Raw genomic sequence first — 23,176 nt, 5'->3', positions numbered from 1 at the left:
TAAGGAATGGTGTCCCTAGCCTCTGTTTGTGAGAGGATGGAGATGGATGGCAGGAGAGAGATCACTTGATCATTGTATGTTAGGTTCACTCCCTCTGGGGCACCTGGCATTGGCCACTGTCGGTAGACAGATACTGGGCTAGATGGACCTTTGGTCTGACCCGGTATGGCCGTACTTATGTTATATCGGGTGACGTTATATCGGTGTAGAGGTGTACTTTCTGTTTTTCTTTCCTATACCACATTACTTTGCCTTTAGATAAAAAATTTGGCTGAGCTGGGTTATTTGGTCTCTTGAACATTCTTAATGTTGAACTGCAAGTATAGTCAATCAGTTGCCTACACTTTCAGACAATGTTCTCTGGGCTAACCAGGAGGATATACATATCTATGCATATTCATTTAAGAAATTATATTGTTTAACATACATTTATTCATATTCTTCAGTTTTACATTTTTAATATATTAGAAAATGGTGAATGATGCATTTCCTTATTAGGATGACTTTTATTTACTCATGATTTGTTTCCAGCTGCATTTGATATAAATTGGAATTCAATTAAAAATGCACAAACATCATTTTAGAATAGTTTAGTTTTTTTTTATTAATTAAATAAAACAACCTTAAATATTCTGGCCACATAAGGAAAAAAGCTTTATCAAAACATGTTTTGCATTTAAAACTACAGTATGTTCCTAATTATCTGAACAGCACGGGGGGAACAGATTTAATTTGGATAACTGGGAGTCTGGTTAATCAAGAGGGCAGGAGCCAATCAGCAGCAGGGTAGTCTTCCCTGCGGTCTGGGGCTGCTGCTACTCCTTGCAGTCCTGGCCAGGGATCTCTCTGCTCTGCCCTGCTCACTCACTCCTGTGACAGCAGGGCTACAGAGGGCTCCCTGGTTGCTGCAGGGCTGGTGACACCTGCTCGCTGGAGGATTGGGGTGGGGGAGAATATGTAGTAGTCCTGTCGGGGCAAAGCAGAGATCCCCAGCCCTGCCAAGACACCACCTTCCCTGCACCTTGTACATGCAGGAATCAGGTGTCATTTCCCTGACAGTAGGGCTGCCACAGGAGCAATTCTTTGCTCTATTATCCGAACTGCTATCTGAATCCCATCCTTCAGCATGAAGTACATGCGCAGAGGTCAGGTGTCTCATGCTGGGGGACAAGGAGGGGATTAAGATAATGTGGTGGTTTGGATAATAGAGTTTTAGATAAACGGGAATATGCTGTCCTTGATTAAACAAAGAAAGCATTAACTCTGGTTAGTAAATTGACAGATTGAAAATTTGACTCATGGTGACAAGAAACAAAGTTATTTAGGTGCCTAGAAATGTGGAGAGGTGTCTCGTGGGATTTTCAAAAGTACCTAAGCAGGTTTGGTGCCTAAGTCCTGTTGAAGTCAATGGGAATTAGGTGCCTAACATGCCTAGGTGCTTTTAAAAATCCCACTAGGTGCCTCTCCGAATCTTAATACCTAAATACCTTTTAAAAATCTGGCTCCTCCTTTTCCTCCCTGTTTTTAGAATTAGTAGATCTCATCCTTTCCCACCTGGTTTGTATTCATAGTCTGGAAGAGGAAATGTCTAAACTTTGAATGAACTAATCTATATGAAGGAAAATATCCTTTCTGCACCTGCTGGCTCAACTGAACCCAAAAGTAATTAAGGCAAAAGCTTTTCTGCACAACAGGAACTGAAATTCCTTAGATTTGCAAACATGACAATACCGGCAGTGGCTCTGGTGTAAAGATTGAACATAATATAGATACATAATTCAGTACAGAACATTGTGATTTTATATTTATAAAGCTTGAGGTGACTTCAAAAGTTTAGAATGTGTTTTCCCTGATTCTGAATATAGTTAAATAAGCTCATTCAAACTGATGAGGACTCATGAAGCAGCATCTTTTTTTTAATTACTTAAATGTTTTTAATAATTATAGTAATTTAAATCTTATTACAGGTTGTCATAATTTCATATTTAATTTTAAAAGAAAACTGTATTTAATTTAAATTTAAAAAATCTGATTTAAATAACTTTAAAAAAAATTTTTTATCCACCATGGCACGCAGGTTGGGGAGTTCAGCCTACACTCTGAGGACCCCATTCCCTATTTAAACATTCAGACTATCCTTGAAATGTTTAAATCTGCCCTTTCTCTTCAAAAATATACTTTTTTCTGCTGACTAATTTAACTCATTCTACCAAATCTCAGGATCTTGAAACCCCCCTGAGCAACAGTGATAGGTGCAGGCTTTGGACTAATGAATCTTTGTGATGTAAATGCAGTTTTTTATTAGATGCCCAGACTCCAAATAAAAGCCTTTTTGATTTCCTTGTGAATAGGAAGAGGAGAAAATATTTGATTGTAGGTTCACATCCTGGACTGAACAAGTCCAGGGTTAGCCTCGTTCCAGCTGGATTTTGGACATCTAATTTTGTTTCCAGTGAAAATGAGGCTGTCAGCGTATTTGAAGGAGACAGAGCAGATGGAAAAATAAAGCTGGCATTGCAGAGTTTTAGAATTGATTAAACTGGAAAATCTCTAAGTGAGTTAGGGCTGTCATGCATTGGTCAAGTCATGGAACGTGATACTCTTTGCTAATTATTTAGGACATCTGGCAAGTACAGGGATTGTGTGTGGGTAGAATGACTTGCTGGACAGCAGATAACCAAAATGCTATGCAACTTTTATATAAAATGTAGTATGCCAGTCCCAAGCATTGAACTATCATGAGTTGGGCCCCCAGAAAATCATGAGATTGGCTTAAAATTCATGAGTTTTAAAAATATACATAAAGTTTGTGTTCTAACTGCCTGGTGGTTTTTGAGCCTTTATGTTTATGTTTTCAAGCTTTTCTCTGCAACCATGAGGGCTAGATACTTTTTTTTTTTTTATGAAAGCTGAGTCACATATGATTACATGATTCCACAAGCTGTTGCCGTAAGAAAAGCACCAACTATTATAAATGATATCTATATGACATAGATGATAAATGCTATCAACTCACATGATTTTAAAATATTATAAATCTCTGGGCTTGTGTAAGGTATCAGATAATCCTGTCTACAAAACAGGCAGATGCCCCACTTTGCCTGGAGCAAATGCTTCCAGGGAGTTAGGGTGAAATTCATCCTTGTACAGAGGGCCATCACAAACCTTACATGCTCAAAATAAGGATTGAATAGGACCTAAGTGGTGTGTAGGCCCTGATGTGTGGGTGCGTGTGTATGTGTGCATAGGGTTTTGCTCAGAGGTGTATTTTACTCTCAAAATTAGTACAGTCTCCATAGCTCATTCAGTTTTTGGCCTCGGCGTCCTTGTTAGCAAGTTCAGCAAAGGAGGGCTAATATTAGTGATGGTTTTGTGAAGCAGACTCCTGGACTTAGACTAAAACCACCAGCTCATTTCAAAAGCTGACAAATGCCAACAGCTTTCAGTGACAAGTGCCTATATGTGAATGTAAACTGGTGACCTAGAAACCAAAGCCTCTTGTGTCATTTTGCCAATCTCCTGAACCAACTAGTCCCTCCACCTCATTTTTAAGGCAAGCAGAACACTTGACTGCACTGCTGCTTGTGATATCCTGGGGTGGTTCCATTGCTTGTGTGTGTGTGTGTGTGTCTCTGTCTGTCTGTCTGTCTGTCTCTCTCCAACTTGCCAAGGCACAGGAGCATTGTGGAAGCTACAGTACTTATAAAACAACCTGAAACTGAAGTCCCCATTTCTACTGTTCAGACCCAGTACCTTGTTCACAATTGGGCCAGATTCTGAGCTTAGTTACACGAATGTGACTCCAGAATGAAACTACTGGAGTGATGACAGAGATACGCCTGTGTCACTGACAGCAGAATTTGGTCCATTATATGGAGTGACCCTTTTTAGCTATGCCATACCTTCTGACTTGAGGAGAAGTGTCAGCCAAAGAGAGAGTCTCTATGAGCTGAGGGGGCCTTTTGAAGGTAGGATGGTAGAAATGGTGACGGAAGTGCTGGAAACTAAGTTATTTTATTAAAAGTGTGACTTTTCCCCCCTTTGAAGGTAATACAGCAGTAAGGGATGAGTAGAGCACTCGGAAATGGGGTGGGATTGAGCACTCTGGATGGTCATACTTGTATAAAATTATTATTTTAGTTAAGAACTCCAGGACAAGGATAGGAACCTGCAAAAGAGCCAGTCCTTTTGAGATTCACAACATAAATATTGCTACTTCTCACTGTGGGTAAATATCTTACTATTCTTGCTGAAATAAGCTTGGTATGTTTTTCTTAGCTTTTGTCATTAATGTGGCTCTTTTTATCAGCAACAGTGAGCTGCTCTTGTGAAAGATGTTTGTAGGAAAAGCTGCGCTTAGTTCAGTTTAAGGCAGTGATGAAATGACCAGTAGAATGACCGTTATTTCCCTTGCTAAATCTGTTTCTCAAAAGTATCTTGTCCAACAGTGGACATAACTAGACCTTGACCCTAGGCCTGGGCAGCAGGAGGTAAATACTGTATCTAGGTTCATTCCTAAAGAATCCAATTCTGGAACTTGCAGTCAGACACACATGTTTTCTTGAGACTGTCAATATTTAAAGAAGAGTTTCTCCTTCAACCCTGCCTTTTGGTCAGCATGCAGCTGATTCATTCCCACAGCTCAAAGCTAAGGTGCTAATTTCTTCTTTGGAGAAGAAAACCCCAAGGGGTAGGGGTGGGGGTGGGGGGACAGGTGGGGAGATTTTGATCTCCCTGTTTCATATTTGGTCTGCACAAACATGTCAGTGTTCGAAATCAGCTGTTTTGTGCAAACTTTTCATGTTCTCCCTGTTTCAAGAAAACCATTATAGCTGCTTGTAAATGTACAGCTGTGGAGAGGACAGAGATTAGTATCGCATAGTCAAATGCTGAACAGCGTCTTCCTGAAAGATCAGTGCTGGTAATAATATAAGAGCTATCTGGGCACAAAGCAGAAAGTTGTCCAAATCCCCACCAGAGTAGACTATAGCACGTGGATTAGGATATATATAAATAAACAATGAGCTTCAAGGTTTGCATCTGAGGCTTTTTTAATTAATAAAGAATCCGGTTTAAAAAAACAGATCAAAATGCTGCTAAAAGAAACTGCAAGATTCCCCCTGCCTTTCTCTTTCTCTCTTGGTTCTGCTCATCCCTCCATGTGTGGGCCTAACTCCCACTGATTCTAAAGGCGATTCCCTTGTGTCTCAGGGCCCATAGGGTGCTCAATCTTTTATTATTTTGTTTGTTTGTATATTGGTAGCTCCAAAGGTCCCAATCAGGGCTCAGTTGTTCTAGGCACTCCACACACTTAAAGATTGTCCCAGAGCTCCAAAGAGTTTACAAACACAATGCAGTCTTGCCCTCATCTACACATGTGTACATTGCTGCATATCTTACGTAATCAATGACTGTGTGGAGGACAGGAAAAAACCCAGCACCATGTGTTGAGGGAAGGGAGAAGAGGATGAGAATCAAACTGAAACAGGAACTGAACTCAGGAGGTTCTCTTCCATTGTGTAGATCAGCTCACGATTGACCCTCTGGGGATTCCTCATTGAGGGATTTGACTGTATTTGGGACCATTTGACCACTCCTATTATCCTCCAACAAAGACTCAAAGAAAACTGTGGCAAGCAGAAATAATCCTTCTGAAATACTGTCTAGGAATAATCGTTAGAATTTCTTATTAGTCTCATGTTCTCACATCACATGATGACCCCCTAGGATATAATTGCACCTGACATTTTTTCTGTGTTCATGGCTAATTGTCCAAACTAGGGACCACGTAAAGCATCCATGTAACAGAAAATGGCTCGTTGAAATAAGCACCGAGCTGTGTCTGAAGCAAATGGCACAGCAGAACATTACCTGTTAAAGGAATATAGATCAGGAAGATGAATGCAAATAAATCCTGCACTGTGGCATCACTGAAGGGATTACGCAGGAGCAGGAGAAGGCTGACTATAAAGGAGAAAGCTTAGACACCAGTCTGTAGGCAATCTGTAAAGATGAGAAAGGAAATGTAGAAAATAAAACCATGACTGAAAGGGAATCCAGTAGAATAGGATTCTATTCTCTCAGAGAGCCGAGAGGTTATATGTGTCTATAGCTATGTCTACACTTACAGCGGCATGTCGAGTACATACATTTCACACTCCCCCTAGCATGGGTATAAATTGCAGTGCAGGTTGCGAGGCACTGCTTAGGCGAATAGAGTGAAGACACACCAGAACCCTAGGGTATGCACCTTACATGGCTCTCTACTTACCCAAGCAGTACCTCCCACGTTTACAGTGATATTTTGAGCAGCATAGTGTCCTGCTGCCAGAGCCTATCCCTGCCATGGAGAAAGACTTGAGCAATGGGAAAAGGCTCTGGCCTCCTCACTGCCAGAGCCTCTAACTCAGGGTAGGCAACCTATGGCACACGGGCCGAAGGCGTCACACAAGCTGATTTTCAGTGGCACTCACATGCCTGGGTCCTGACCATCAGTCCAGGGTGCTCTGCATTTTAATTTAATTTTAAATTAAGCTTCTTAAACATTTAAAAAACCTTATTTACTTTACATACAACAATAATTAATTATATATTACAGACTTATAGAAAGAGACCTTCTAAAAACGTTAAAATGTATTACTGGCACGCAAACCCTTAAATCAGAGTGAATGAATGAAGACTCGGCACAGCACTTCTGAAAGGTTGCCGACCTCTGCTCTAACTGATGCGTGTAGCTACACACTGCAGTGAGGACACAGTCTGCTTTTCACTGTAATGCATGGCTACACATAACTTACATGCTGTCACCAGTGTAAACGAGGCCTATTTGTCAGTGGCCATATAAAAGGGGACGGGGGACACAGTCCATTCAGTGCAGTTCATTTAGTCCTGTGGAGATGATTTACCAGTTTTGACTGCCTCTTCGGTGGTGACAGCCCTAGCTTCAATTCTGATTGGTCCAATATGTAGCAGACAAAGACTAAATAGGAAGTGCTTATGAATTGATTGTCAAGGACAGATTGTGTCCCTGCTTCCTCCCTATGGGCGAGCAGTTAGTTCCTTATGTGAGTGGTCCCAGTCTGACCCCAAAGGGTTGTCTGGCCTTATGACCCACCCCACCGCCATCTGAGCACCTCATAAACATTTAGGATATAACTGCACCTGACATTTTCTTTGTGTTCATGGCTAATTGTCCAACCTAGGGACCACTGTAAAGCATCCATGTAACAGAAAATGGCTCGTTGAAATAATCACTGAGTTCAAAACACCCCTATGAAGGAGGGAAGTACTATACTCAGTTTTAGAGACAAGGGACTGAGTCACACAGAGATTAAATGGCTTTCCTGAGATCATACATTTAGTCTGAGACAAGAACTGAACATGCATCTCCTGAGTCCTTCTCCACAAGACCTTCCTTCCTCCTCTCAGGCTTTTGTTTAGAGGAAGGTAGGACATAATGCAGGGCCAGATAGGTGATAGGAGTTCTGCCATTGCTCATCGGACATAAAAACCCATCTGTGCTATTATAAATGGAATTAAGACTTCAAGAACTGTCAGTTCTTTTCACCCCCCTTTACATCTGAAAAGCCCAGGTACAGGAATAATATATAAAACAATTTGAGTCTTTTTTTTGTCTGGGAACAGGTGTCACTTGTAACTCAAATTGGAATGGTACAAAGTAATTTACCCTGCTGTCATTTTGAATTGCTTTCTGCATGCAAGCAGTTACTGCAGGTTTATTTTGTGTAACTTTACCTTGCTAGCACTGCATTTGTATATGTACAGGAAGAAAGAAGCCATCAAGAAGAAGTCAATAATAAAACAACTATTAAATATCAAACCCTAAATTGCATTCAGTACACACAGGTAGCTTGTTAAAACAGAACCCTCATAAAAGGTTCAATATAACAATGTGCACATATGAGAAATGTGGGAGGACAGATCGTCCCAGTTATATGTTTGCATGTTTGACCTCTTTTGAGACATCACAGGTCTTCTTTGACATCCTAGATATGTTACTAACATCTTGACAAGGGGCTCCCTCAAATATTTTGCACCTCAGCCAGAATGATGTTCTGTGGGTAAAATACTATTTCCCACTCCTCGACCCAAAATAATCAATCAATCTAATACACTTCCCTCCCCTACAAAATCCATCAAACAGAAAGGGTGGGGATGGAGAAATGAGTCCCCTCAGAAGAAAATCCCAGGATTTTCAGTGTCCTAGTGTGGGCTACTCTGGGCATAAGATCTCCTCTACCATGCACTTCTGCAAGTAAGAATGAGGGAAGGCTAGGATTAACTTCTCACTTTCGTACCCCCTTTTCGGCCTGAATGAATTTTGAAAACAGGAAGGGGTTCGTTTTCATTGTAGTATTCAGTCAGCTGACACATGCGGGATTTTTGTGCATATGGTACCACTGGTTCACAAAGTGTTGTCTTCTTTCCAGGATGTCTCTTGTTGGTCTTGATCCATATTTGCCCATTAAAACGTCCTGAGCTTGCTCACTCTTTTCTGTTTTGCAGGCATTGGAAAAAATGTTATCTGTGACCGAACAGCAACTCCCCTGGATGCCTTTAGGATGATGTCTGCAGCCCATTATTACCCCAAGCTCATGAGCATCATGGGGAACGTTCTCCGCTTCCTGCCTGCCTTTGTGAAGATGAAGCAGCTGATTCAGGAGGGCTATGTAGGGGAGCTGCTGGTGTGCGAGGTGCAGGTGCACAGTGGAAGTCTGCTGGGCAAGAAGTACAACTGGAGCTGTGATGACCTGATGGGGGGCGGGGGTTTGCACTCAGTCGGTACCTATATCATCGACCTCTTGACCTTCCTCACCAGCCAGAAGGCTGTGAAAGTGCATGGGCTGCTCAAGACCTTTGTGAAACAGACCGACCACATCAAGGGAATACGTCAGATTACCAGTGATGACTTTTGCACGTTTCAAATGGTTCTGGAAGGTGGGGTGTGCTGCACTGTCACCCTCAACTTCAATGTCCCTGGGGAATTCAAACAGGATATTATTATGGTAGGTTCAACTGGACGACTGATTGTAATAGGCACTGATTTGTATGGGCAGAGAAACAGCTCTCCTCAAAGAGAGCTCCTTCTAAAGGACTCTATGCCAGTCAGCAACTCCTTACTGCCTGAGAAGGCCTTCAGTGATATCCCCTCCCCATACCTTCAGGGCACTATTAAGATGGTGCAGGCCATCCGGCAAGCATTTGAGGACCAGGATGACAGGAGAACCTGGGATGGGAGGCCCCTCACCATGGCTGCGACTTTCGATGACTGCCTGTATGCCTTGTGTGTAGTGGACACCATTAAAAAGTCAAACCAGCTAGGGGAATGGCAGAACATTGCAATCATGACAGAAGAGCCAGAGCTGAGCCCTGCATACCTGATCAGTGAAGCCATGCGTAGGAGCAGAATGTCTCTGTACTGCTAGCTTCACTCAGCTCTTAAAAAGGAATGGAAACAAAACAGCTCTTAAAGAATAATTCAGACAGCATAAGGATTTGGACATATAAAAGTTTGACAAATTTGGTGTTTAAACCAACTAAACTAGTTGGCGCCTCTATATTACAGTGATGGGTGCGTTAGAAATGCCTAAGCTAGACAGCTGGAAATGAGAATTGTTTAAGGGCTGACCTAAATAATTTGTGCTAACTGTTTAGCAGCAGTATTAACTGGCTGGATAGCAAGATATCATGGAATCTGTCTCCTGCATGGAAGTGCTTAGCTGATCCAGTTGTGCTTACTGTGAAAGTTCAGGAAGGTCCTTTTTGACTTACCTGTCCTGCCAGAGGGCTGTGAAGGCTCTGTCATGTCAGAAAGTCTCCTGTGGCATCCGACGTGAAGAGTTCCTACCATGCCAGCTGACAACACCACACTGTACTGCTACATTACTAACCAGTACATAGAATAATAAGACTTGGTGTGACCAAGTGTCATGTGACCTGGACACACTTGGCAGCTCAGTTTTTCATAGTTTATTCTGAGGGGGCTTTTTTGTTTTGTTTTTGTTTGTTTTTTTAACTACAATTAAGTAGAGAACATTGTGGCTTTTGTAAACAAGTCAATCTCCCACAGCAGCTCATATAACTGGGGGGTGGGGTTGGGGAAAGCATTCTACAATCATGTTGAGTTTCAATGTTAGCTGTACAGATGTGCTCATAAAGAAGGTTTGTGCAAAACCTTCATCAGCAAAATCCAGGCCACGTGACACTCTCCTGATTTGGGGTTTGTTACACAGCCAAAACTTGGACCAGGTTTACACACTTTTTTTTCCTGTGAGCCTGGGATTGAGTTCTGAGTGAACTGGGCTTGAATTATGGCAGAGAATATACAAAACTAAGTGGGCTTTTCCCCAAAAGCTATGTTTTGAGTTTTTGTGTTTTTACATGCATGTGAACCTCAAGCTAAAAGAAGAAATCTGCACCAGCCACCAAGTTCCCCGTTGCTCAGCCCAGAAGCTTTCAGCTCCTGAAGACGGAAGGTCTGAATGATAAGCCACAAAGAATGAGAAAAATTCTTATAGATTTGCAGGGAAAAAAGCAAAAACCTCCTTAACTGCCTAAAGTCAGCAGCCGCAGGTACTGTGCTGACTGTTCTGCAGGAACAGACAAATGGTCTCTGGTTTACTTATCCCCCTTGTCTTTAATGTGTTAGGCCCTGCTCTCATGCTCGAGTAGTCCTGGTGAGCTCTGTGGGCCTCCTCTTATGCATTAAGCTACTCACATGTTCACGAGTTTGCAGCATCGGGGCTGCAGCTATGAAAAATAACACAATAAAATGTAATCCCGAAAAGAATACAAAACAAAATTGCATTTGTCTTAAACCCGTAGCAAAATGACTTGTTTTGATTAATCTGATTGGGCAGCCGGGGGGCGGGGGGAGCGGGAGAGGGAGGGGAGAGAGGACCTCTTAGAAGATATATGCTTGCTCTAAGGATTGAGAGAGAAATTTTGAACCTTTTTCTCAGGGACACCAGGTCAGTATACTAATTAATTGTTTAAATTACAAAAATTATGACTCTATTTTTAAATTTAAAAAAAAATGTTTACAGCTCTGTCATGTTTAGGGGAGCTTAGAGCTCCCTTAGGAATCCTGCTACTGGCCCCTACCTTATTACTTTGTTCTCTTGACTGCTATGGTCTAGGCTTTAGTGCTGCATTTACTGAACTGGGAGAGTAATGCTCAGTACAAATTTTATTTGAAAAAATATGTAAAATCCTAGTTATTTGTGAACTTTCACAACTTCTTTACTGAGATCTTTAAATAGCGTGAATGATGGAGGAAAAAGGTCATAACATTTGTTTAATAATATTGTGAAATGAATCAGACTATTGGATGATTACTCTTTGACCAGCTCTAGCAATTATATCTGTTGTTTACTGCTTCTGCTACGGCCTTGGGCAAGGATGCAGGGCTTCTCCTGCTAGGGTCTCAAGTTTCTACTTTTTTTCCCCCAATTGTTTAAAATTATTCCTTGGAAAATAATTATCAATGAAGCAATTAAGCAAATAGGAAATAGTCAAGATTGCAATCATTGTTGCATACAACACTATTCCTTTATTTAAATAAACCTGCGCGCTCTCTCTCACTCACACACATACACACACACACACACACACACACACAACTCCACAACCCCACTAGAGGGACAGTCAGATTAAAAAGTAAATCTCTCTTAGCAAAAGAATGATATTAATCAGAGTGGGTCAAGAGACATATTGATATTTTTTTTTATTTTTTTATTTTTAATGCAGTATGGTGTAATCTCCTTACTGAGGACAAAGGTAGAGTCATGGATGCAGGATAAAGTGGATGACTAAGGGACAGAAAAATCAATGGCAGGGAGCTAGGTATGATAAATCAAGTCTGGTAAAAGAAAACATCATCCCAAACTGTAGCCCCAAACCTGAATTAAATCTAAACGAAAAAATATTTTGGTTCAATCTTTTATTATTTGCATTGCAGTAAGGTTACAGAGCTCCCGTCATGGACTAGGACCCCATTGTGCCAGGTGCTACACAAAATGTAATATCTTTGCCATCTATATTTTTAACATTTGTGCCTCTCTGCAGTTTTATGGTTCTGGCTGAAAGCGTAAGTGCTAGAATCCTGGGCCTTGTTCCTGCAGTGAGCTCCATGCACGCAGAACACAGAGTCCTATTGAATTCAGTTTTTCTGGCCCTGAGCTGAAAGCTTTCAGGTGGTTGTGCATCACCCTTCCTCTCCTTAGCCTTATTGGTTTGGATACTGCAATTTGCAGAGTTTAACTCTAACGGGGGTGCAACTGGTGACAGCTTGCAGTCAGGATTTAATGAAGTTTTTGTACTTTCCAGGATGTAAGGTGAGATGAAATACTGCTATCTGGGCAAGGTTTTGGTAGTATCAGATGCAAATATATTAAACTGCCATCTGAATTAAAGGAACAAGTGATTAGTTTATTTGTAGAATGTGTCATAATATTCCAGTAAAATTATGATTTACTCTATATGAGGGCTATTTAGATTTGCAGTATCAAACCATCATTATTTTGGGGACCGTTTGAAGTACATTGAGCAGAATGCTGCAGCTGGCCCCTGGAGTTCACATCACATTAAGAATTTGGCCAATGGTTAAAAACAGTTTACATTATTTAATTTAAAAGAATCCCTGGTACTGTACCAGTGTATTTGAAATAGCAGTTTTAATGCTACTCTTTCTCTAGTGCAGGGGTGGGCAAATTTTTTGGCCCGAGGACCACATCGGGGCTGCAAAACTGTATGGAGAGCTGGGTAGGGAAGGCTGTGCCTCCCCAAACACGCTGGTCCCTGCCCCCTCCATCTGCCCATCCCATTTCCCGCCCCCTGACTGCCCCTCTCAGAACCCCAATCCATCCAACCCCCCTGCTCCTTGTCCCCTGACCGCCCCCTGCCCCTAACCGCCCCCCAGGGACCCAACCCTCTAGTCAACCCCCCCTGTTCTGACTGCCCCGACCCTTATCCACACCCCTGCCCCCTGACAGGCCCCCTGGGACTCCCAAGCCTAGCCAAACCCCACCCCCATTCCCCATCCCCTGAACGCCCTCCCTTCCCTCAGAACCACTGCCCCATCCAAGCGCTCTCTGCCCCTTGGGACTCCCCACTCCCTGCCCCTTTAGCATGCCGGATCCAGCCATGCCGCTGTGCTGCCCAGCAGGTGCGGCAGGCCAGAGCACTGGCAGCGCCACATGCTGAGGCTGCGGGGGCGGGGGGACAGCAGGGATGGGGCCAGGGGCCAGCGTCCCAGGCCAGGAGCTCAGGGGCCGGGCAGGACAGTCGCGGGCCGTAGTTTGCCTACCTCTGCTTTAGTGCCACAAGATCTGAGCTCCTGCTAGAATTGGTGCAGACCCAGTTATTCAAATCCAGGCTACTATTTAATGTACAGTAGCCCAGAAGTAACCTTGTGCACTTGCTAAATCAAAAATAATCTTGTTTTCTAGGGCTGCTGTTGGAGAAGCTCTTTTCTTTGCCATTCGTTACTTGTGTACCTGTGATATTAAACATTGTGATCTGCTGCCAAAGAGGCAGAGAGCCAAAGCAATGCTCATTAAGAGGCAGGTTATGCCTTGCAGTGAATTCAGTAGAAAGATTCCCATTGATTCCATGTGGAGTTGGATTGGGCTCCAATGAACAAAGAGGTAAATTGTGCCTTGTGTAGCAGCAAGGCACAATTGCAGTCCTTCCATGTGCCCCATAAGTTTCAAGATACCCCAAGTGGGTGAGAAGGTGGGTCCATGGCCCTGTATACACCAGCCATGCAAATGAAGTATACTGTAATCCCTGGATGAGTGTAACAACAGGTGCATTCTGCCTGTGTGTCAGGGAGCTTAGGAAGGAGTCATGTTTTCCCAAGGGCAAAATTCCTCCCCGAACTCCCCCTGGAGCTGTGTCCCAATGCAGAGCTCAGTTAAGCCCTAAACAATGTTAGCAACCTCAAGCTTTGGGCTTTCCCTTATTTCATATCGTGCACATGGCTAGATTAGTAGCATTCAACCTGTATAGTTAGAAAATACCTATGTACAGATAATACTTTCTTACCCAGGATCTCTGTATGGCATAGAGTCAATGCATGCACAGACAAGCTCAGACTCAGCATGAGTTTCTGCAAAACTCATCTTAATCTTTGGCTGAAAGCATGAGAAATTCCTGTCTAGCTAGCTTAGAGCAATCATAGGCACTCTCCACTTTGTACTGAATTTCTTTTTCTTTTCTCATCTCTTCAGTAGCTTTTGAATTATCATGACCACAGAAGAGAAGGGGTATCCCTATCTCTGCTCCACATTGTCCTGGCACGTAAACTATTCAATTCTGCCATTATCCCATTTATTTTTATGTCCTTACAACTATAGCAAAAAACAACTAAAAATGACTGTTCTGTACAAAAATTAAGATTATTCTTAGCTGATTTTATTTCACCCCAAAAGACAAACATAGCATCTCCATCACATCTTTGCAGAGATCCATAAATGACTACTGACAGCAATGCTTGTCACTGGAAGTTTTTAGCTCTGAACTTCTATATGTTGTAAGTACATCTCTACCCTGATATAATGCTGTCCTCGGGAGCCAAAATAATCTTACCGTGTTATATTGAACTTGCTTTGATCTGCTGGCGTGCGCAGCCCCACTGTCCCGGAGCGCTGCTTTACTGCATTATAGCCGAATTCGTGTTTTATTGGGTCACATTATTTCAGGGCACAGGTGTATAATACACTGAGTGTAATCTGTTCATTTCTGTACCTACAAGAGTTTAAAAGCATCTAGCATTGGCTTTACACTCTTACCTCCTTGATGGGCAAGTGATATGCCCTTAAATAGCTGAAAAGCTCAACACTGAACTGTTTGACCTCTAAAGAAGGCTTTTGGGTATTTACGACTAGCTGTGAGATGGCAGACTTATGCAGGATAGCAGGAAGCAAAATCTGTAAATTTTGCAGATGAAGTATGAATGAATAATCTTTAGTCCTGTTCACTTAAAATTCTCTCCTTGCTGTGGATTTCTTAACCTACAAGGTAGATTCCATTAAATAACAATGACGTCCAACCCCCTTGCCCCCGCCCCAAATCCTCACTTCCTTCATGCATGAAAGGAGGAATTTTAAATAGATAGGACTGTACATAAGGCTGCATTCATGAACCCACCCATACCTGAACAACTGTCTCTTTCTTGCTGCTGCTCTGATGCCAAGCATTTGAAACACAGAATGATCAGGATTGTGCTAACAAGGAACCTGAATTGTCTCTTCTTTTGGAGAAGATGTTGCCTCTAAATCAAAATTGTCATGATGGCCAGATCAGCACTGAATTAGTTTTAACTGGGCCAGATTCGGTCCTGGTATAGATAGGTGCAAGTCTATAGATTTGTATTGTCAGAGTCTGAATTTGGCCCAGTGTGTTTCACTCATATATTGCCATTGTTCTATATAGGAACTCTGGTTGATTACATGGACTTGGCTGTAGATAATCAAGGTTCTCCACTTCTGGTGTTGCAGTGCTAGCTATCATCTTTAGAAGCTCTAAAATGAGGATTAACACGTTTATCATATGGTTTATATGATTTTACAGTCCTTCCCACAGCTTTGTTTCTTTTTAACCATCAGTCAAGCCCACTGGTATGGACTTTCTTTCTCATCCCATTGCAGGTCATCAAGACAGGTATCTGTTGAGAAAGGCATCTTTTGCTTCCTCATCAGGTTTGCTCTCACTCTATGTAACACAGGGTAGCTCAGGGGGTTAACTGCTGATTTTGAAGCTAATCCCAAAGCAAAAAATTGCTTTAGTAAAAATCTGCTAAATTTGAATAAATTACATTCCCATTGCCCAGCTAGGACAGACAGCAGCTCCCTGCTATGCCTGGTTCATGAATGGTGCCCATTGCTTCTCTTTGTACTGTCTGGTTGTTTTTTGTTTGTTTTTGTTTTTTCAAATCTTAAAGCAAAAGTATCTTCAGTTTGTTGCTATATCAATATTAAAGATATTTATTGTGTTTTTCAAACATAAATGCAAAGTGTGTGTGTATGTATATATATATATATATATATATATATATATATATATATAAAAATCAGTGCATGGACATATGTACAGTAGATATTTTAAAGAGCTATTTATCAAGAAAAAATAAGTGTTATAAAGTAAACAGAGTCTATATTTTATATATAATGTAGATAGCAAAAAAAAAGTGTTTAAATTATAGTAGGATTTTTTTTTTAAAGAAATGGACAGTGACAGTTCTAGCATTTTAACAGCCAAACTACTTTGTAAGAAAGCTGCCTACTGTGTTTCTCAGTTGCCACAATATCTGTCTCTTCTCCTGGAAGATGATGTGCATTGTTCATTTTATATTGCTTGGGGAATGTAGTTAGTTATACTCAGCCAACTGGTATGTGCTGCTTAAAACATGGTTTCTGGCTGTTCTGCATATTTGCATTGATGGAATAAAAGGATCCTGAATGGCAAATAAAGACATAAAAGGAGATGATTCCAGCTGTCAGCCATTTTTTTTTTCTCGGCCTCTTGCGTTTGGTGCAGTGAAACAGCATCAGTTATTTCTGTCTTCTGGTATGATTAAGTTCAGCATGTCTGAGCAAAATACACAAGATTTGTGCTTGCAGCAGCATGAGGTAATTTTGGGGTTAGGGAAGGGAGCAGTAGATATTAGAAGATTTAACTTTTTAGCAAGTTTTTGAACTAACTCCTTCTGAAATGATTTAACCTGGAGAAATTTTCTTGTGTTTGCAGAAAGACACTTTAGGACAGGGTAGCAATTTAAATACCCTGGTAGTCCTATCCCATGTCTGGGTGTATAGGCTCTGCCAGAAAACAGGGTCTGCCAGAAAATGGGTGTGCCCCCCCGCCATCTCTCTGTGACACAGGAAAGAACCACATTTTCAAGGTACTAGTAGTGTTCAGCAAGAAGTGAGGAATTTGTTACTTTTACAAGACCCATTGTGTTTTTCTTTTACAGCAGTAGGGTATTCTTCATAGATTCCAAGGCCAGAAGGGACCACTGTGATCATCTAGCCTGAGCTGTATAACACAGACCATAGAACTTCCCCAAAAGTATTCCGAGAGCAGATCGTTTAGAAAAACATCCAATCTTGATTTAGAAATTGCTAGTGATGGAGAATCCACCACAACTCTTGGTAAATTGGTCCAATGGTTATTTATCCTCACTGTTAAAAACATACACCTTCTTCCAGTCTGAATTGGTCTAGCTTCAACTTCTGGCCACTGGATCATGTTATACCTTTATCTGTTAGACTGAAGAGCTCATTATCAATGTTCTGTTCCCCATGTAGGTACTTATTGACTGTTATCAAGTTGTTATACCAATAGAATAAAAACCAGCAGGATCTTATTAAGAGGGGTAAGGCAAAGATGCCACATTTATTGTAAATATAATAATAAAGCAAAAGATAAAAGTAAACAACGTTGTTTAACTACTTATTCCTATTACTACTTATTCCTTATACACACACACACACACACACACATATTCATTCACACAATCATTCATTCAAGTTCTGTATAGGTGTTATAGTTACCAGCCTAGAAGTTGCTCATGCCAAGTTAGTGGCCAGGTATCTTGGTCATGAGGATGGAGCCGAGTCTGTGTCAGATGCACATGATGCTCTTGAAGGTTGGCAGCAGAACCAGAGACTCAAAGTCCTCAGTCTTTAGAGTCCATTCTTATAGGAATAAATTCCTATATTAGTCTATGGGAACTGTTTCATCCTGCTGTTGCTGACTCAGTCAGCAGATGGCACATTCCTGGTGGCTCCACACTGTCCAAAGTTTGTGTTTCTCATCCTTTCAGGTGTTGGGGTGGATCCCAGTTTACCCTCCGGAGGTTGTCTGGTGGTCCACTTGACACATTCTTCGGCCGATGGATACTCCCTTTCTAGGCTGGCACCTCCCTAACCATTCACGTACATCAAGCATTCATCAACATACATTCCATATCTTAACCATATTTTAATTGACTGTCTCCACCACTTTCGGAGTGTGTACTAATTCATTTGAGACTCCTGGCCCTTTAATCACAGAGGGTGGTGGTCTGTTCCTAGGAGCCATTGCTGTTACAATGAAGTGAAAGTCACTTAAGGGCTTATAGCATTTGTTTACATTGTATCAATTACAGCTTAAGGCTCACAGCAGGGGTGATAGCATAGTGTTTACTTCAAGAACAAAGTCAATTAACTTGTTTGCAAGTTTTACCTAGTAATAGAGCATCTTTCACAGGACAGATACAATCAATGGTTTTTACAGACAGTAGCTTACAAGTTTTAACAAGAACTAAAAGAGATTTTTGTGCTTGGTGAAACTGTTGGATTTTTAAAGTGTGGGGGACAAATTATGGGGGGGCACTGTCACTTAAGGGAATCACTGTTAGTACCTTCTTTAATATCCCTACAAAGTCACCCCTTAAACTTCTCTTTGTTACGATACATAGATTGAGCTCTTTGAGTCTGTCACTATAAGTCATGTTTTCTAATCCTTTAATCATTCTCGTTGCCCTTCTCTGAACCCTCTCTAGTTTATCAGTATCCTTCTTGAACTCCTTCCATTTGCAAATGTATTTGTTACATTTTCTTTTGTTTGACAGTAAAGCACACCAAAAAGGTGTTAAAACTCTGCTCTGTCAGACCTGGCCACTTCCCGACCACGAATAAAGTGCAGTTATTCCGATGCATTAATGATTACATGACCATATGTGGCCAGATTTGTACTGGTATTTATGCACCTGAAGAAGCAGATAGGATACTGAAATGCCTAGGCAATTTTGAAAATCTCACTAGATCCCTATCTGCTTGTTGAGGCACCTAAATACCTTTACAAATCTGGCCTACTGAGTCTTTTACCTTAAAGGGTCCCAAAGTGCTATATACTGTATATAAACAATGCGTGTGGGGCGGGGGGGGGAGGGAAATCACTTCAGTCATCAAAAAAGTACAGCCACCCCAAAGGGAGGCCAGGGTGGATCACAATCAGTTAACATCTTTAAAATGTGTGGAAAACCTACCTAAAGTAGTCGCATTTACAAATATCACAACATTATTGCATGTTAGTGAATATATTTTTTAAAAAACAGCTTTTTCTCCTAGTCTAAACAGAGCCAAGGTGCTAGGCAGTATAAAATCAATATCTTTTGCAAATTCTGTTTTAAATATTGTTTGCCCCGCATAGGCCAAAATATCACTAGGTTGGTCAGCCAGCCTTGTAGAATGCTGCCTCCCACAGTAGTTGCATAAGGCTGAAATTTACATCTCATTCCTTCCCAGCAATTTCACATTAACCTGAGGCCTACTTTTATTTCTGGGGTAAAAGCTAATTAACACTTGTACAACTGTGCTCTAGGGGAAATTAGCATGAAAACAATTGCCAGAGGTACAGTGGGATGATTAGTTTACAGGTAAGCATACAATATATAATTATAAAGGTGCATATGAATACAACCATAAATCTAAACAAAATTCCATGCTAATGAAGCTTTAAATACTAAGGCCAGCATTTTCAAAGTTGGGTTGGTAAAGTTTGGCATCTAAATCCATATTTAGGAACCTGCTTTTTAAAGACTTTGTTTGAAATCATGGGAGCTGCTAATGCTCATCACCTTTGAAAATGAGGCTGCTTATTCAGGTGCCTAACTTCAGGCAGTTAAATCTGAAAGCTTCAACCTGTACTCAGGCTATCCAGCCAGGGCATCAAAAACAACCACCCAAACTTGAAACTGCTGTTTAACTTTTTAGAATAATTAACTTTCTGCTGACACTCCGGTAAGGAAGTGTTGTCCAGCACTAGGAGGAAAATGATTGAAAAGATGTATGTGTGCAGAAGAAAATCAAGAACAGGATTAAAATGTAAATTCACAGAAAACACTGATAAATATCCCTTGCTGAACAATTTGGGATTTATTTTTTTTAAGCTGGGCTAAAGTATTGAAGCAATGCATGAGCTGTAGTGTGTGCTCTGTAGTATAAAGCAAGTTCAGCGGATGATATTACTTAACTTTCTCCCAAATGATTTATTTCTCAAGAAAATAAAGGGAAAAAAACTCCACAAGCACAGGAGTGCAGTGTGACTGGAGATTTGTATTCATAGTGTATATCTTACTACATGAGAGTGCAAATGTTAAATCAGAGCAGCAGTCATTCAGGACACTTTATAATTTCCTGCTTAGCTCTACTAGGACTTGCTCTTGTGATTTATAACATCCTTGCTGTTCACTGTTGTCCATCATTAGTTTTATATTTATACAACTGCTTTCTTATCTACAATAGCTTGCATGTTAGTGGCTAATCTCCTTCAGTGCAATGTCAGTTTCCTTATATTAAGCTGTTGTTCTTCTATGAATAAGTCTGTCCGCTTTCCCCAGTCTTTTCCCCCTAAAATCCAATAATATTGTATGTTCAGATTTTGGAGGATTTTAAAAAAAGAGGAGGACTGAGTGTGATCTTGAGCTGCCACATAGCATCAGAGAACCATGAATCTATTGTACATATGTTTAAGGCCCACATATGCTACCCAGTCTGCTCATTTAACACTTAGTTGTTTCTGGAGTGAGCTTAAATAACTTCTTATTTAAGCAAGAAAGAATAAGATAATGTTGCTCCTTTGGCCCAAGTATGTAGCCAATATTCAGGGTCTTGCAAGGTTATTTCCACATATATTCTTGGTTTAAACTTGTTACTTTACAAAAAGTGCACATAAAGTCTTATTTCCCTGAACTCAGTAGAAACAAGAGGCACTTTCCTTGCTTAGAAATCCCCAAGTCTGCCACTTCAGTGAGCTCTGTGCCCAAGAAACCCTGTGCTTTGTCTTCCTCTCAGAGTCACACAACTCTTCCTGGCTTTCAGATGCTTCTGACACCTACAGTCTATAACCAATTTCCTAACCCCTTGTGTTTGCAACCAGGAAAATCTCTGTTAAACTCTCTGGGCTCACTCTCGCCTGCCAGGCAGCCTATTGTCTTGGGTCATCGTCATGACTGTGGCTTTTTTTACTATATGAAGGGGCTTGGTTGCTCCATTTATTGAGCCTGAAAGAGATTTTAGGCTCACCCTTGGCACACCCATTGGCTTCCCGAGGTCCATGATTTTTTGGATTCAAGACCAACTTGATGGCAGCCATGAGCCCCTTTCAGCATATTTTGCATTTATCTGGCACCTTCCACGTGAGTATCTTAAACCTCTTTGTAAATGTCAATGATTTAATTCTCACAATATCCTTCCAGAGAAGTAAGTATTACCCTCATCTGACAGGTGAATAAATGGAAATGTTAAATGACTTGTCTTCATGGCAAAGTTCACAAGTGTTGCATCTAACTCGAATCCTGTCCACACACACAACCCCTTAAACTGAATGTGGTAATGCTTTGATCTCAAGATGACTGGTCCACCAGGGACCATAAGCTAAAGCTTGAGTTAGCACAACTACTAGCTCCTCACGGATTCCCTCTGCAATGTGGATGCAGGCTAGTGCCACTCGTGTGTTGGCAGATCTCCAATGCCTTCTCACAATCCCCCTGTGTGCCCAGAAAGGAGACTCAAGTTCTTCCACAATTCATGGGGAAAGAATGCATAGAGTAACTCAGCATGCTGCAGCCCAAAGAACCCTTGGACATGTCCCCAGGAGTCTCAGTGCTACACGAGTGAGTGCAGCGCCAGTGCTGACATAGCCACTCAAATGTTATTTCACAGTGTGGCTTCTCTGATCGGAGCAAGGCTAGCTAAAGAGATGTATTCTAAGGCTTGATCTATACTACACAGTTAGGTCAACGTAAATTGCCTTGCAGCAACCTAGTTGTGGAAGTGTCTTCACTTAAAATTTGGCTCCCAATGAGGTAAATGCCTCTCCACGCTGATTTAGTAACACCACCTCCCCAAGTGGCATAGAGTCAAGGTTGATGTAATTAGGTCAACGCAATGTTGGTGTGGCCACTGTGTTCCTTACATCAACTGTTACTGGCCTTCAGAAGCCATCCCACAATGCCCCACTCTGACAGTACAATCGATACAAGCGCTTCTGGTGAGGAGAGACACCTTTCACACAAGCAGCCAAGTGTGCACACGCACAAGTGACTTTATAACTGTGATGGTTGTATGCAGACATAAGGTAGGTCAACATAATTTTGTAGTGTAGACATGGCCTAAGTGTAGATAACTCCAGGTATGTGTTCACTGCAGTTACCTCAGGTCTGCAGACATAACACAAATCTCTTGCCTTCCGTTACTGTGCTTCAGCCGCAAAGCCTATCCTTCTTTTTAATACAGTGTTATTGTTAATTCTGCTAGTGTTTAAAGATTAAAGATAAATATTTAAAATATGCTAATGACTCATTTATTGGGTATATACAACAGCTTACAAAAAGCTGCTAGGATTCCAGAACCACTGTGCCGAGTTCAACGATGCTGGTATTACCAGATCGTGTAAAATACTGTGTTTGTGATGAGAGGCTTGAGTCTCAATCCCAGTGCTTGAAAGCTCTTCTGCTGAGATGGTCTGACATAATTTTTTTGTTTAAAATGGCCTCCTTTTTGTATCTACTTATCTTAAGACTTCTGTTTGTGGTTTCACAACTGCAAAAGCAATGCTACAGTTGATCTTGCTGCAGTAGTAATGGAAGCCAGGCCCTTCTAGCCATACCAGTTGCTAGGTAGGACTAACTTCTGTTGTCTGGCCACTGGTGGGCTAGCCTATTGGAGAAAGGAGGAAACAGGCTGGCCAACAGACCGAGGTGTTGAGTCATCAAGGACTGACGAAAGCTCACAGCTAAGTTTGACAATGTATTAAAATACTGAGCACTTAAACATGAATGACTCTTCACACAGTGCCCCCATGGGATGGGAATAATCATACTTGCCTATTTTGCAGATGGCAAAACTGAAATAGAAAAGTTATTTATGTTGTATGAGGCCATAGGGAAAGTCAGTATGATCGCTTGGTTTAGAATTCCTAAATTCCTTGAGTCTTCTGCTCAAATGATTAGACTTCATCTCTGCCAGTGGTTCAGTCATTGCTAATACACACATGGCCTATATTGGCTGAAATTTCATGGTCAGGCACAGCTGTGCTGTCAGTAATACTAGTGCAAAGACCATTTATGAAATATATCATTTAGGGCCTGGATCAGACCCTATTATAT

General features: G+C 41.4%; 1 protein-coding gene across 5 annotated transcripts in view; it reads left to right on the top strand.

Moving 5' to 3' along the window:
- GFOD1 (Gfo/Idh/MocA-like oxidoreductase domain containing 1) overlaps nt 1-10,673 on the top strand; it is a 114,648-nt gene extending 103,975 nt beyond the window's left edge. For all 5 annotated transcript variants that reach the window (XM_075062850.1, XM_075062851.1, XM_075062854.1 and 2 more), the window contains one exon: nt 8,527-10,673. In XM_075062850.1, the coding sequence (XP_074918951.1) occupies nt 8,527-9,446 (920 nt within the window). In that variant the 3' untranslated portion in view covers nt 9,447-10,673. The remainder of the gene's footprint in view (nt 1-8,526) is intronic.
- The last annotated feature ends 12,503 nt before the right edge of the window (nt 10,674-23,176 follow it).

Source organism: Chelonoidis abingdonii, chromosome 2 (assembly GCF_003597395.2).
Source record: "Chelonoidis abingdonii isolate Lonesome George chromosome 2, CheloAbing_2.0, whole genome shotgun sequence".
Taxonomy (NCBI): Eukaryota; Metazoa; Chordata; order Testudines; family Testudinidae; genus Chelonoidis; species Chelonoidis abingdonii.
Note: the sequence above shows the minus strand (reverse complement) of the source record. Positions and strands in the feature narration are given on the sequence as shown.